Genomic DNA, 14,541 nt, shown 5'->3' on the forward strand with positions numbered 1-14,541 from the left:
CGGTGGTGAATCCCGGGACGGATGGAAGCGAGTCCAGGCATGCTCCTTCTCTCGCGAACAATGAGGATGAAGAGGATTACGCGATGCTGTATCGACAGGCAAACCTGGGGCATTCGACGACAGTGTGCGCCACGGCGACGACGACGACGGGAATGATGACGCGCGTCGGGACGTCGCGCGATAACAAACGACCGTCGGAGAACGGAGAACGCTCGACGGCGAACGGTCTTGGGAATAACGATCCGATGGTGTCCGGCTCGAAGACTTATCAGACCGCACGGCTCCAGCACGGTGGTGACGCGTACTCCGCGAGGATGAGCGGCGAGTACAACTCTGCGACGAATAGTAACAGTATCGTCGTGCGATCGAATCCGAGCGACGTTGGTCTTCTCGGTGGTGAGGACGACTGTGTCGCGTACGGTACATCGACGTCCGCCGGTGATAGTAACGGGATCGCGCTTCAAAACGCCGCTGAGCAACAGGCTGCGACGAGCGTGGATGACAAGAGCCGGCATCAAGACGGTTTCGATAATCAGCAGCAGACCGCCTCTTCGGCGTCGACGGTGGTCAGTGCTGGTGACGGTAGTGTTGGTGTCGGTAATGGTGCTGGTGTCGCGACCGCCGGCTGCGACTCGGTCAGGTCCGACGAGTCATCGACGACGACCTACAGCAGCCTCAGTAGTCCTGACGAGAGTCAGAGTCATCAGCCGGGACAGCACGACGGTGGTATGCCGGCGAGTAATAATCATCCTGGCGGTGGTAGTGCGTGTGCGCAGCAGGCTGCGCGGCAGCAGCCGCCGTCGCGTGTCAACGGTAGTAACAATGGTGTGCAGCATAATGCAGTGGTGTTGACAATGAACGGCAGTGCAGTGGTTACGCAGCAGCAGCAGCAGCAGCAGCAGCAGCAACAGCAACAACAACAACAACAACAACAACAGCAACAACAACCCTCAGCGATCACCGTGCCACGTGGATGGAAAAGGATATGCACCAACGGAGTCATCATTTACATCAGGTGAGTTCTTCATGTTGTCTGTTATCAGTCATCAGTGGTTCTCGATTTACCTCGATCGAGAGTTTCGATATTTCAATATTTTCAATGTTCGCTCATAAAAACGAGCAAAGAGGAAAAAGTAACTGAGGAAGCAGTGATTAAGATGATATGATTGATAAGTCTCATTGCGCAAGATTCTACATATATGTATATATATGTGTATTTTATATATTTATTTACTATATATATATATATGTTTATTCACATTTATATGAAATTAATTTATCTTTCAAATAAAGTAATTATTTTATAATTTATAATTTTTAAAATAAAAAAAAATTTTGTTTAAAATTTTCTGAAATTCTCTTGATTATTTTTTAACGTTATGACTCTGGCGATGACGACGCAGGTCGATAATCATTGGTTTAATGTTTGCGTAACACATGTGCCCGAAACGTGGCGTCGATTTCTTGGAAACAAAAAATTCCATGATGCTCTCGTGATGCCCGTGCCACGACCCTATTTCTTTTGTCTCACGAAAATTGATTTGACTTGAACGTACAAAGTTAATTCTCAAGCGAGTCGCATTAGCGAACGCTTTTAATTCGTCGGCTTAAATGGAGCTGGCCGACAGCTCGAGGCATCAAATCGAAATTAAAACGCACGTAGCCTTCGTTTTGCTAATGGAATTAAACTACGTCCAGTTTAAACGTACTATCAGGTACGGTGTACGAAACGCGAGCATCGAGTGTAATTGGTGTTTCTCGAAAATTGATTTATAGAAATTTAAACAGCGAATTGTACGTACGGAGTAATATGAAACATATTTCACTTTAAAGTTAATTTGTTCAAAAATAAATGAAAGAAATTTACGACAATTTTTCGGATTCAATAAAAATTTTCTAAATTCTAAAAAAAAATTAAAAAATTTTTTTTTAAAATACGATATTTTTTTCTTTAAAATTCTAAATAGCGTTTTGACAATTCTCTGTCGAAAAATATAATTCATATATATTCTGATCGAAAAAAAGCTATGATCAATTTTTCTGTAACGAAAACGTAAAGTAACTAATCCGTGTGTCTTCGGATTCTTCTCTATTCTATACTATAAATTTTTTAGGATGAAATCTCAGTCAAAACATGTGAAAATTACTTTAGTCGATAATGAAAATATTGCTATTCGGGATGGAATGACATTTCACTTTCGTAAAGGTAAATGTTTAACCATAATAAATGTTTCATTCTTTTGGAGTAAAACTTTAGTCAAAATGACTTCAGTATAAGACTAGGAGTCTTAATTAAAAAAAATATTTAAACTTAATTACGGATTCTTAATTAAAAAAAAATATTTAAACTTAATTACGTAAGGTAAGTCTTGTTTGTGTTTTATCTCTTGAAGAAGAAGATATTTTTGTGTAATATCGACTCAACAAAACACATCGTCGACACGACGACGAACAGTGTTATTCGCTATTCTTGCTTGGCATGTGCATTGTTTCCAAATTCGTTCTTCAATTATACAAACGAAAAGATTCACTTCACGATACAGAGTGAAAGAATTTATCTCATACGAACGAAAAGTCACTCCAACTTGAGCGATTCGGTAATAACTCCATTTTTCGAGCGAAATTATTTTACTCCAAAAAATTTAGATTTACACACTTAAGGATTAGAATAATAAAATTCTCCGGAATGAATTACGTTAAAAATGGGAATTCTTGTAAAGATATATATATATATATATAAATTTAAGAGTAATATGTTAACTGCACGATAAAATTACGATGTTTTCAATCATTGAAAGTTCTCGGAGGCAATCGAAACGCGGAACGTTCCGAGCGGAAGTGACGTATTATTTGTTTCATTTCACGCTTGTGCACGCGGCGTCTCGAAAATAGCACGCAGCTCTTCGAGGGCGCGCACTCCATCATCTAAGTTTAGATTCAGTCAGCTGTTCGGACAGATCTCGAGAAGGATCATGAGGGTGTTTGAAGCCCTTTGATTCTTTGTAATCCGATCGTGTAAAAAAAAAATACGACTTTTGGGAGTCCGCGGTTTCGACTTTACACTGTCTCCCCCGACCGCCTTTCCGTCGCGTGGAAAGCATGGAAGGTGGCCCTTTTTCCTCGGTCCTTATTGTACTTTTATGGTTCCTTTGAAACATCGGTTGGAGGTTGCTTTCATCTTTCGTCGCTACTCTGATTCTTGTTTTCCTTTATCATGATGCCTGTGTATTCCGTATAATTTTTTTGTAAAATCTGGGATACGTTCGCTCATGATATGCGTGGCATTGATGCTCTTTGTAGATAAAAGGTATTGATGTGTAAATGATATCGTAGTAAATATTACTTCTAGTAGAAATACAAGGGAAAATAAATTTAAATAATTATAGGAATGTGATATTGTAACTATTTTGAATAAAATAAAATTGCATGTAACGAAGTTAAATAACAAAGACTAAATGTCAGAACTATTTGGACTTGATATCAATTAATCTTATTTTTTATGTTTTTGAAAAAATAAAAAAATTTCTTTTTCTATCAGGAACTCTAGTTCTTGTCGAAAGATATGAAATAATCTTAGGTGTGAAGTTAGCGGATTTTTTAAATGTTATTTTAATAGTGTTAATCGTCGGAATTTTTTTTATAAACATAAAACTCCTACATTCTTTAAAAGGAAGCTAGAATTCTAATCAGAACTCTCGAGGACCATTCGGTGCTAACTTCATACACCCGAGATAGATTTATCGACTTTTAAAAATATTTATCCGTTTATATAAATTAATCTCTTCGATGCTTGAAATTGCGCTGGAAGACATCGCGTCCCACATTACGAAGATTAGGATAAGCGATTTTCCTTGCGAGAAAGGAAGAGGCGTGATTGGTAGAGAGATTTATCCTCGACGATCGTGTAATATGATTTAAGAGATCAGCTGCGCGAAGAGGCAACCTTTTCCTTTGTGCGGCGAGAAAGGCGGCGACTGATTCTTGGGAGTCCTGCGAGAAACGCAAAAAGGGCAACGTCTCGTGGCGTAACCGTAAAGCGTAGGAGATCTGACCTGGTCTGTGTCTGTCCCAAAACCTCCTCGTTAAAACGATCCTTTCCGGGCTGGCGGGAGTCACGCTTTAAACGACGTTTAAAAGGCCCGAACAAACAATACTCGGCCTTAAACGGGTCCGACTGGCTCGACCTTCTTCGGTCCATCCGTCCCAAAGTTCTATCTCTTTGGCTTGAATCGGCGAACCACACTTCTCTTTAGTATTGCTCGAAATATTATATAGATTTCTTTCACATAATTTTTTCGCTATTTCCGTTCCATACGATTAACGTTTAAACGCCACACATACGGGAATACAATTGGCTACAACATACAATCCAATTCGATTGCTCATAATTTTCATAAAAATGAACATATTCAAACAATTTTTTTTTTAATTGAAACGCTATACATTAAGGAACTTAACAGTACCAAGTAAATGTATGTATCCTTATTAATAAAAAAGTTATAGTAAATCATTGGGAAAGGAAGCCGGCAATTTTTCGAACATATAGTCGGCTTTCTTAAGGCCCGATTTTTTATTCGGTGACTAACTTGCGGTTAACTTTGCGGTTAGGCTTAACTTGATAATGTAAAAATTGTATTTTCCTATCTCTGATATCACTAAATTGATAGTTTTGTAGTGAATAATTTGTAAAATTGTCGTTACAAATTCATTAGTTTAATGATTAACCATAGCTAGAAAAACACAATTTTTATATTATCATCAAATTAAATGAGATTAAGTCTAAACCACAAGTTGACCAAGTTAAGACAATGGGTCTGAGGGTTAAATCTGAAAAATGTAATAGAGTTAACATAGAAAATGAAAGAAAAGTAAGTTGTGCACAGAGAATCGGCGGACATAGGTACGTACTTAAAAAGATAGGTTGCGCATATGTATAGTCAGAGGTATAGAACTTAAGATAAAATATATGTTTAGCTAAGTCGATAATAGAATGTATATGTACAACTTAATTGAATGAAACTGTAAAGAACATTAGCTCCAGATCAATTAAAGGATTTGCTAAGCGCTATCGCGAAGCATCTCGTGTATGTATCTATTGATTCAGCTGAAGTCGCCGACTTTTCTTGTTGCAAGGTAAGTTCCTCGCGAGATTCCGGCATCATCGATCCCGAGGAATACTGTATATCGTGAAACGCAGGGAACGGACGGGTTCTCTCGCGTACAGGAAACGAGAAGGAAGCCGAGCATACAAGCAGGAAGGGGAGAGAGGAATTTCGTTGAATCGCGCGATCATTGATTTACGGTGGTACCTCGTAAATACCGGCGGTGATGTACGATCGTGACCGCACACTCTCGGTCCGCACACCGCCACGAGTCGTATCCTTCTTTCTTCCCTCCCCTCCCCCCCCCTCTCCTCCCCGCCGAGCGTCTTTTTCCCTCGTTCTTTGCCACCGACATTTCCTTTGCGGACGAGTCTCTACTTGATTTATAATACGTATTGGTCCCTTGTCTCTCCCACCGTACATGCCTCCTAGAGAATGCTTGGATTCCACTGACCATCCTTCCTCGTGACCGCTCTCCTATCATGCCATTCGCCCCTTGACACCACTGAGAGAACCACAACGAATTTTTTTTTTCATCTTATTTTCAATCTTTTTTTCCCCTTTTTCTTTAGTCACACAGACATTATCTGCCGTCCATTGTGTCGGTTTTTAAATATGTAGGCCGCCGCTCATCCGGAACAAAATAGCGATTGGTATTCTTATTGAATCTTATGATTTGTTACGTTTGCTTAAGGTAAGGGATTACGTAAAAAACACGAAATGTGAGACAGATTTAGCCTTCGGAGATTTAATCGGAATTCTTTCAGTTGTTATTCTCGCAAGTTATTCTGAATATTCATTAAGATATTTATTTATAGGATACACTAGATATACATATTTTCTGTGACTGAATTAGTGTACACTTTTGAAACTTGAAGTGAAATAGGTATATGTTTAACATTTGGCAAAAGCGAGAAAAAGAGTTTTAGTGCAGGTATAAAAAACAAACCTCTTGTCTTCATTGAATGAGGATCAAAACTAATTCTAATAAAGATGTATAGCACAATATTCTTAACTTTAAAACATTCAAAATAAGTTTAAGTACAAGAATTTACATGTTGGATTTATTAATCTTTCTTAGAAATTATTTCTTTCGCAATCCCTCAGTCACATTTCAATAGTGTATTCTCAAGATTAAAATTCAGATTTTCACGCGTGGTCAAAATCGCGAATGTATTGGTATCGTGTAGAAGAAGGTGAGAGAGGTCGACGGGATCACGGATTTCGGGGGAGGTAGTTTAGTGAGAAAGAGAAAGAGAGAAGAGCAGAACAGAATGAGCGATAGTTGCGCAACCACACCTCCGCTGCCGCCGCCGAGCGGCGATTACGCAAACGTGATAATTAATTGCCACTGTTCTCTGTTTAATGACTCGTCAAGTCGTTCGCTAAACACGCCAAATTGCCGCGACGTCACGAAAATCGCTATACAGGTGCATCGTTGCGTGTCGAAACTGTTAATCCGACGCGGCGACTTGCGTAACCGCGAAGCTCTTTTTCTTGTTATCACTGCGACGATCTCGAAGATCAATGTATAGATGTTAAGAAGCCCGACATTTTGATGTCAATGAGAGTTTAGTAACAAAAGAATGATAAATGTTACATTATATTTAGAAAATCATTTTATTATTGAAGAATGTTGTTTTTATCATTTTACATGTTACAGTCACTTATTTATTATTAATGTTTTTATTATTCTCAAGACTGATATATACTCCTGGATTTCATATAGATCCATTTAAAATGGAATCTGTGAAGTTAGCACGACATTCTATTAATATAAAAAAAAATAATAACAGTTCCAGTAGCACTTTTCATAGTTCTACAGTTTTTATAAAAATAAAAAAAGTTCCACATTTTTATACTAAAAAAACGAAAATTAACACGCTATATTTTTAATTTTATTTTATATTAGAATGTCGTGCTAACTTTACAGGTCCGTTCAGCTTTATTTAGTCACATATAATATTTATATTGATATCTCTCAATTCTTAGCATAGAATTTTATACAACCGGAATTTTAGTTGCGCCCATAGAAATGATAATCGTGATCAAAATCAATCTGATAAGAAGGTCACATGTGCTCAACATATAACTACACATATACATGATAGTTACTGTTGAAACTGCTTTGGGAAGAGATCTGAGAGTAGTCGATTTTTCGAAGAACATACTCTAAAATGGTGGTCTTGTAAGACGAGACCCAGAGAAATGAGAAACAGCGATCGATCCAGGCTTTTTTTCACAGTGAATGCCAGGATATGTATCTCCCACTGTGTTCGATTATTCCGTCTTTTGTTTCTCTGTCTTTAACAGTCCTTCATCTTCTCTTCCTCTGTTTGTCTTTTGTGCGTTAATTTCTTTTTTAAGTTTCGGCTCTACGAGTGTTGTTTCGATTTTCGCGAATGTATCGGAATTGGAAAATTCTAGCAGATGTCACTCAATCATACGATGGAAATTCGCGATTTCAGCGCAATTTGCAAGTCGCCTTGCAACGTGTAGGATTCTAGCAGGACGGAACTCAATTTAAACAATTCTAACTCTGGTTCGGTTATTTGATATATACTGAGGATTTTTTTGGCAAATAGCTGTGGGCATTGGAAACCGTTTCAATTTGTTTGACACTCCATTATGCGGCACAGATGATTGCGTTGAAATTGGCAAATTTATAATCTATGTCAAGATAGTAAGCAATATTTGATTTGATTACATGTATACTGTAAAACTATGAAAATTTTTAGAAAGCTTTTTCTTATTTTTTTTATATTTAAAAATATAAAGAGGTAATAAAAAAATGTATTAATATAATTATTAGATAAAGGTAGTGTAACATCAAGGGATAAAGAGCATGATATAAAAATTACAAAGTTATTAAATTATTATATAATATAAATTATTTAATTATTTACATGGAAAATTTAATCGAATACATTTGTTATAAAGAAAATCAATTCCGTGCGCATAGAGTAAACGTTACACATAAAAATGGCCAGTGTCATAGATGCCTAACACGATTTCCGGTATTTTATTTAAGTGAGGGAAATGTAACATTGATAAATGCCGACACTCAGAAATTGGTAATTGCTAGCTAAGCATCCATGGCACTTAGCCACTCGATTTACGTCAGTGAAGAATTCACGATATTCTTGTCACGAGAAATGAGTTTCCACCTAGCCTAGAGTCACTGTCTCTGATTGAGGTATTAATAAAGTTAAGTAGAATAGTCATTTTGTTACGCTCGTGGTTAGGGATTCTTCGCAGCTTATAAATCCTGCGTGATCGTCAATCGCAACTTGACTGCCACAAATAACGCTCAGTCGCCGACCGACACGGTATTTTCGTCAAAGCCTTGGATCACTTTCAACGTATTCAGTATTGAGTAATGGGCTAATTATAGTTTTCACTTGTTCCGAAACTCTGGCAGAAATCGACAGTCGCTGAACGCGTTCGCCGCGCGAAGCCGGAATTTGTTCATAAATTATTTCTCCTCACTTATCTGCGCAATCGCTATTTTAATGATACCGATTCTTTCTTTCCGATCAAGATTAAATCAACAGTATTAATTTGTTTCGTGTCAAGAGCTATATTTATCGATGTCTCATATCAATTAATAACTTATCAATTAATAATATATCGCCAGTATGTAATTTGATATTTTCTATTTGTAAATATTTCAAATGTAGAAACATTGCATAAATTTGTAATTGTTTTAATCGTAGTCGACATTTTATGTTGATTGCTGATTAATTCGAAGTACCGCAGAGTTATCTTTGTTTCATTCTTTCGTTTCCTTTCTTACATCGAGAGCGATAGCCTTTCCCACGTACATGTCGACGGACATCTTTTTCAGACGTGCTTTATATCTCTTTTTGGTTTCCTGTCGTTGAGGATCTACGCGAAGAACATACGCGGAACGTAATTTATAGCGATGCTGATTGTACGCAGTACGGCGCCGCGTGGCGTGTTTCCGAGCCGATACCATCAGAAATACACACCTGGTCGTGTTCGAAGTATATGTACTACGTAGCGCGTCTCGCAATGATTAAACAAAGACACACCGTACACGCTGTTGCGATAAGCTTTCGTTAAACATTTGAAAAATCTGTGTTTGTTCGCGATTACTCGTGAAAATATTTTCCATACAGCATTATTACTCTGGCGAACTTTTTATACGCTACTGCATGCATGATGTTTAATTGCGTATGTTAACGATAGAACTGCTTATACAGCTTTTATACATAATACATCGATACAAAAGAAAAATGTAAATTACGCAAACAGAATCTCAAATAAGTACACAGAAGCGTGGGAAATCAATTTTGATTGTGTACGAAAATTATTAAACGAACATTGTACGGTCTCAAAGCGTTTATGTTAATAACATTATTAATGGTACATAGTATTCAAACTCATTTAAACGATAATTTAACAGCAATAAAAGTTATAAAAGTTATTCACAGATCGCAAAATTATAAATATCTTGTCCTGCAATTAAACTGCGTTAACAATCTTTAAATGTAATCCGGACAATGTAACATCGTTGCGCGCACGTTGTCCCTGTTTTATTATACAATAGATCTCGTCGCATTATTGCAAGTTTACACAACACACAAGACCAGGACAATATCGCTATTGAATGTCTTATCGCGATATCTTGAATTGTCGCTATCATCGATCCACGGCAATTTCGCGCGTCATGCGAGCATTATTATTGTACGCTCGGAACTAAATTAAGCGCGTAGGAGCAAAGGTAATTTGTGCTGATAACGAGCCACCCACGTAAGCGCATTGAATGAACGAGCAAGTAGCTTGGCTCGCACTGCGCGACTGCCGCCGATCGTTCCTTGTTCGTATTAATTCCGGTGCAACAACGATAGAAACCTATTATTGTTCCCGTAATGTCGTATCGATTCAACCGTCTCTATCTCTGTCTCCGCTCCTCCTTCTCTTTCGCTCTCAGATGCGCAACAGGGATTATTTCGACCCTGCCGATCCCGGAAATTAATATTCTCCGACCGCGAATAATACGTATTGCGGATTATCATCGCTCTTAACTGTATTCGCGCGCGCGCGTGCACACGGTGAACTCGGGTTTCCGCGGAATTAATTTTAAACGGTGCTTGATATAACGTCCGCGCGATCCTTTACATTCGAACTATTTGCAGAGCTATTCCGCCGGATTCATAAAACTTTCAAGGCCCGCTCGTGAGAGCTCGCGAGAGGCGAAGTCGGGACGAAGGTACGTTTAATTTTAAGGTTCACTCGGCGATGAAACCATGAAACACACGTTAAACCTTTTCATAAGCCCCTCTCTTCTCCCCTCGACCTCGTATACAAATTTATCGTCATCCCGCTCTTAATATTGTATGTTTATGCGTCGCGTTTATCATGAATGTTTGAATGTGGAGAAACGAGAGAAAGGGGAGGACTCGATCTATCTTTTTTTCTTTTTCTTCAAACGCAGAGACTAACTGCAGTAACGTCGTGAGTATATCCCCGCAAATCGAGCAGTAATTCGCGAGACACGTTTAGGTGCCAGACAGACGTGGTTTAAATTTATTCCTCGTCGACCCCACGCCAACATGGCAGCCACTCCTCGTCCTTGTTTCTTCGATGTTAACTGGCTTTGCTTAATTTATGAACCTTACGGATATAAAAGCCCCCGGCGCGCGTCTGGAGTGCGCTTATCGCGCGATAAGGCACGACGTATTCTGTGCTTGCTTCCTACTTCTACGATTAACTCGGGCAACGGTGCCGATGCCAATCTTTTTAATTTGTTTTCTTGGAAAAGAAGCACTTTTGCGTCAGCGCAGCGTGAAAAGTGGAGCTAACAGTGGCACGAAATGAGAAACGTAATTATCACGTCGTCGAAAATCAGCTACTGACGCAAATCAGTAATCTACGAGCGCAGCTCTTGAATATTTAACATTATTTGATTTATCTCGCCTACGTTTTCTGTCTACTCGTTTAATTTCCTTTTTTGTTACATTCGTAATTTCTGCAATTTGTAATCTTGTTTGAGATACAAATTGGAGATTAGTTATTTATTCGATATCGCAAGGTGTAATGAAAATAATGTAAAGTCGTATCACAGCAAAAAATTATTGCGCGTTAATTTTTTCATGAATAAATAATGGACATTATTCGCGATGAAAATAATATATTAATATGTTGCAGTTAGCAATAAATGTAATATAAAATTGCTATTTTTCGTTTTTTTCCAATATATTTCTTATTAAAAATTTTTTTAATCAATTTTTAATAATGTAACATTGTATAATGAGTTGGATTAACGTTTTATATTTTGTTGAAACGATGGTATCGATGCATATTATGTGCCGTTGTCAAGTGTCACGTTTGTAATTTTAGAAAGTTATCTCATTTGTGAGTCATACGATATGATAATACGATATGGTATGCTATTCTGTTAATAGGAATATTTGTCATTAAATTTGACATATTTTTTTGTGCGTTATCTCTATTTACAGGTAGCAAGCTACGTCGTTTATCTGTGAATTGAAATATCTTTATCTTAAATTATCTATGTGACCAATTCGTATAGCCAACGTATATCGTCACTATCGTTCCATTATTATTAGTTGTATGTTTTCCATAAATAAATTTTTTATTTGAGAAATAAGTGTATTTATAATGATGTGATAAAGTGTATAAAAAAGTAGAATGTCCTTTTAGGAAGTCTTAAAGTCAAGTAGCCTTGGCAAAGACCGTTAAATAAAAGGTACGCGTTGTCTAATATGGATAAGTGAATTTAAGAATTAATATCAGTCGAGAATAACACGCTATCAACGTTGTTTTTCGTTCAATGTGATTGCGCGCGGATGTTTATTTGCTCGAAAATTAAAGTCTCACGCGACGGTACGGCGCGAATTTATTTTACACACACGTGGGTGTTGAACGCACGTATGGTAAATCGTACCGTGTAAATCGCTTTCATAACTCGTAATCGAATTGCCCAATGTGAAAGTCGAACGAGGCAACTGCACCTCGATTTCTTTTACTTCCAGGTAGAGTTCAATTTAGTCTCAATTGCCGTGAAGTATATCTCCGCCTTTCTCCTCCAATATTTCGACCATCGCGCTCGCGGTGAACGTCGGGAAAGATCGCACTTGTATCGCATCGCATAAATTTTATTCCTAGCAGGTCCGAGGCTCGCGTTCTCGCTCCACCGTGTTTCCGCAAAGTTGTAAAATACAGCTGCCTAATTAACTCGAAGGTTTCCGATCGTTATTTAATGCGCAATAAAACTTTGTGCAACGTTAATGAGAGCTCGTACGCTGCTCCGAATTCGCATTATTGCTGTCAATCTCGACAAATATGATGTTTCTGATATCAAGCGAAAAAGTTGGTATTTTTTGTTCAATGTACATTTTCATCTATATTACGACGTAATGATGGAACGTGCCGAGTAAAGTTGCTAATAAAAGAGGAAAATACATTGTGAGTTAGTCATACCTACTTTTTTTTATTGCCTGGTCTATTTGTGACTGTCGGCGAGCGCTATTTACTAAAGGTATACGAGGAGGGGTACGTTATTTAATAATCTGGAATAACTATGTAAAACTTTGCCACCAGCTCTTGTTGGTTCCCTTGCTAAAACTTTTTCTCACCCTCGTCGCGGTGGCGATGGTCGTACTTTTTTTTCTTCACCGCCGTTTTCTTAAACTTTCAACGCGCGCGCGTGTACGACATTTTCGAGCAATAAGAAGTTTGTCGCCGACCCACGCACAACCGACTAAAAAGCCGCTTTCGAAGCGAAGCTATTGAAGCGGTCGATTATTTTGAATAATTGCGTCATTGCTGAATGCCGTCAAATTTATAATATCCTGGAAATATTCTTTGGCTATAAAATTTCATATTTATTGACGCGCGAACGTGTGTATATCTAGAAATAGCATATGCGCCGCCGTGATTATAATTAGCATATTCATTACTCGAGTCTTCCTGACACGAACAATCGCTTAATTGATGCAATCGCATTAACATAAAACATTTAGCAAATTCTTTTGTATTAATAGATCCATACACAAAGGTTACGTTCAGTAGAAAAAGCAGCTTTGCAATTGTTGTAAAAATCTTTAATATGACCGGTCTTGCTCTTAGTATCTCACTGGATCTAAATGTACAAACCAGTCGTATTAAAGAATCTTACAACAAAATTACAAAGCTATACTTTTCCTGATAAACGCAGCCAAAGAAAGGATGACGGCTTATGCCGATTATTTTAATCGATTATTAAAAAAAACATTTTTTTTTTTTAATACAATGACAATTCTTTATTTCCCCAACCCATATGTAAGGTAAAAGTTTGTCGAATCCGAAGTCGTTCCTCGTTTAAATCTCATGGAATTCATTCGTTCGTCGTCGCCGAAGTCGGGAAGGGAAAACTACGATCGGCCGAATGTAATTGGTGCGGCGGACCGACTTTGTCTTTTAATGCGCTCTCTGCAGTATTTTGATGCTGGGTAGGCTCCACGTGAAAGTGGGAAAAAAAAAAGACTGAGAGGGAAAAAAGAGAGAATGGGTGAGACGACGCGACGAGGAGGGATATCGGCTTGCTGGGAACGAAAAGGGGAAGCCGCGCCCGGGATATGCGAGGCAAGGGCGGAATAGAGCCGGAACGAAAAAAATACGTCGTAAAGCCGGATTAATCCGCGCGCTGGTCGCGCCGCCGCCGCCAGAGCTCATTGATTGCATGGAATCCGCGGGAGGGAGAGAGAGAGGGGGGAGGGAGGGAGAGTGTGTGAGAGAGAGAGCGCTTCCTGCTTTTCTATTGTCACACACGCGGCGAGAGACACCGCGCTGGCGCGTTTTCTGCCTACGGATAAATTGGCAAGTGCGCGCCTCCCGCGTGTAATCAATAGGCGGATCGCTTTTGTGCGGGAGTGAGCGCAAGGTCGCGGACCGGGACTCCGCACGCGGCGGATGCTGTTCGCGTGTCGCGTAGATTTATTTCTATGCAAAATCGGGATGACAGAACTGATCAACAATGTATTATTACATTCGAAATTTTTTCGAAATAGATTTAATTCGGTAATGAATGTAAACACGTTTCAATAACTATTGATTATCCATTGAATTTATTTCGGTATTCGAATCGTGAGGTCGTTTATAATATTTATTAAAATGTAACAGTTCTAATTGGTTAATAATAGCCGTATATCACGGGAAAATATCAGTGTATCTATTACAAAATATTATTAAATAAAATTTAAGATTATAGCAGTCAGTAATAGAAGTTTCGAGTATTTAATATGATAACAATAAAAAAATAGCATTTTTTTAGCCAAAATGATATTAAAAATTTTTGAAAAGGTTTTAAGAATATCAAAAGAAGCAAAATTTTATCTTTAATAGAATTTGACGATTTTAAATAGGAGTTATAAATTAAGGAACACACGCGCACACACACACACACACGCAC

The 14,541-nt window shown here is 38.3% G+C and overlaps 1 protein-coding gene across 1 annotated transcript in view; it reads left to right on the forward strand.

The window, feature by feature from the left end:
- LOC108729969 (putative uncharacterized protein DDB_G0282129) overlaps positions 1-14,541 on the forward strand; it is a 43,570-nt gene that overhangs the window by 512 nt on the left and 28,517 nt on the right. Inside the window, exon 2 of the mRNA XM_018459382.1 lies at positions 99-872. Within this exon, the coding sequence (XP_018314884.1) occupies positions 99-872 (774 nt within the window). The remainder of the gene's footprint in view (positions 1-98; positions 873-14,541) is intronic.

Source organism: Mycetomoellerius zeteki, unplaced genomic scaffold (genome assembly GCF_001594055.1).
Source record: "Mycetomoellerius zeteki isolate Tzet28-1 unplaced genomic scaffold, Tzet1.0 scaffold821, whole genome shotgun sequence".
Lineage (NCBI taxonomy): Eukaryota > Metazoa > Arthropoda > Insecta > Hymenoptera > Formicidae > Mycetomoellerius > Mycetomoellerius zeteki.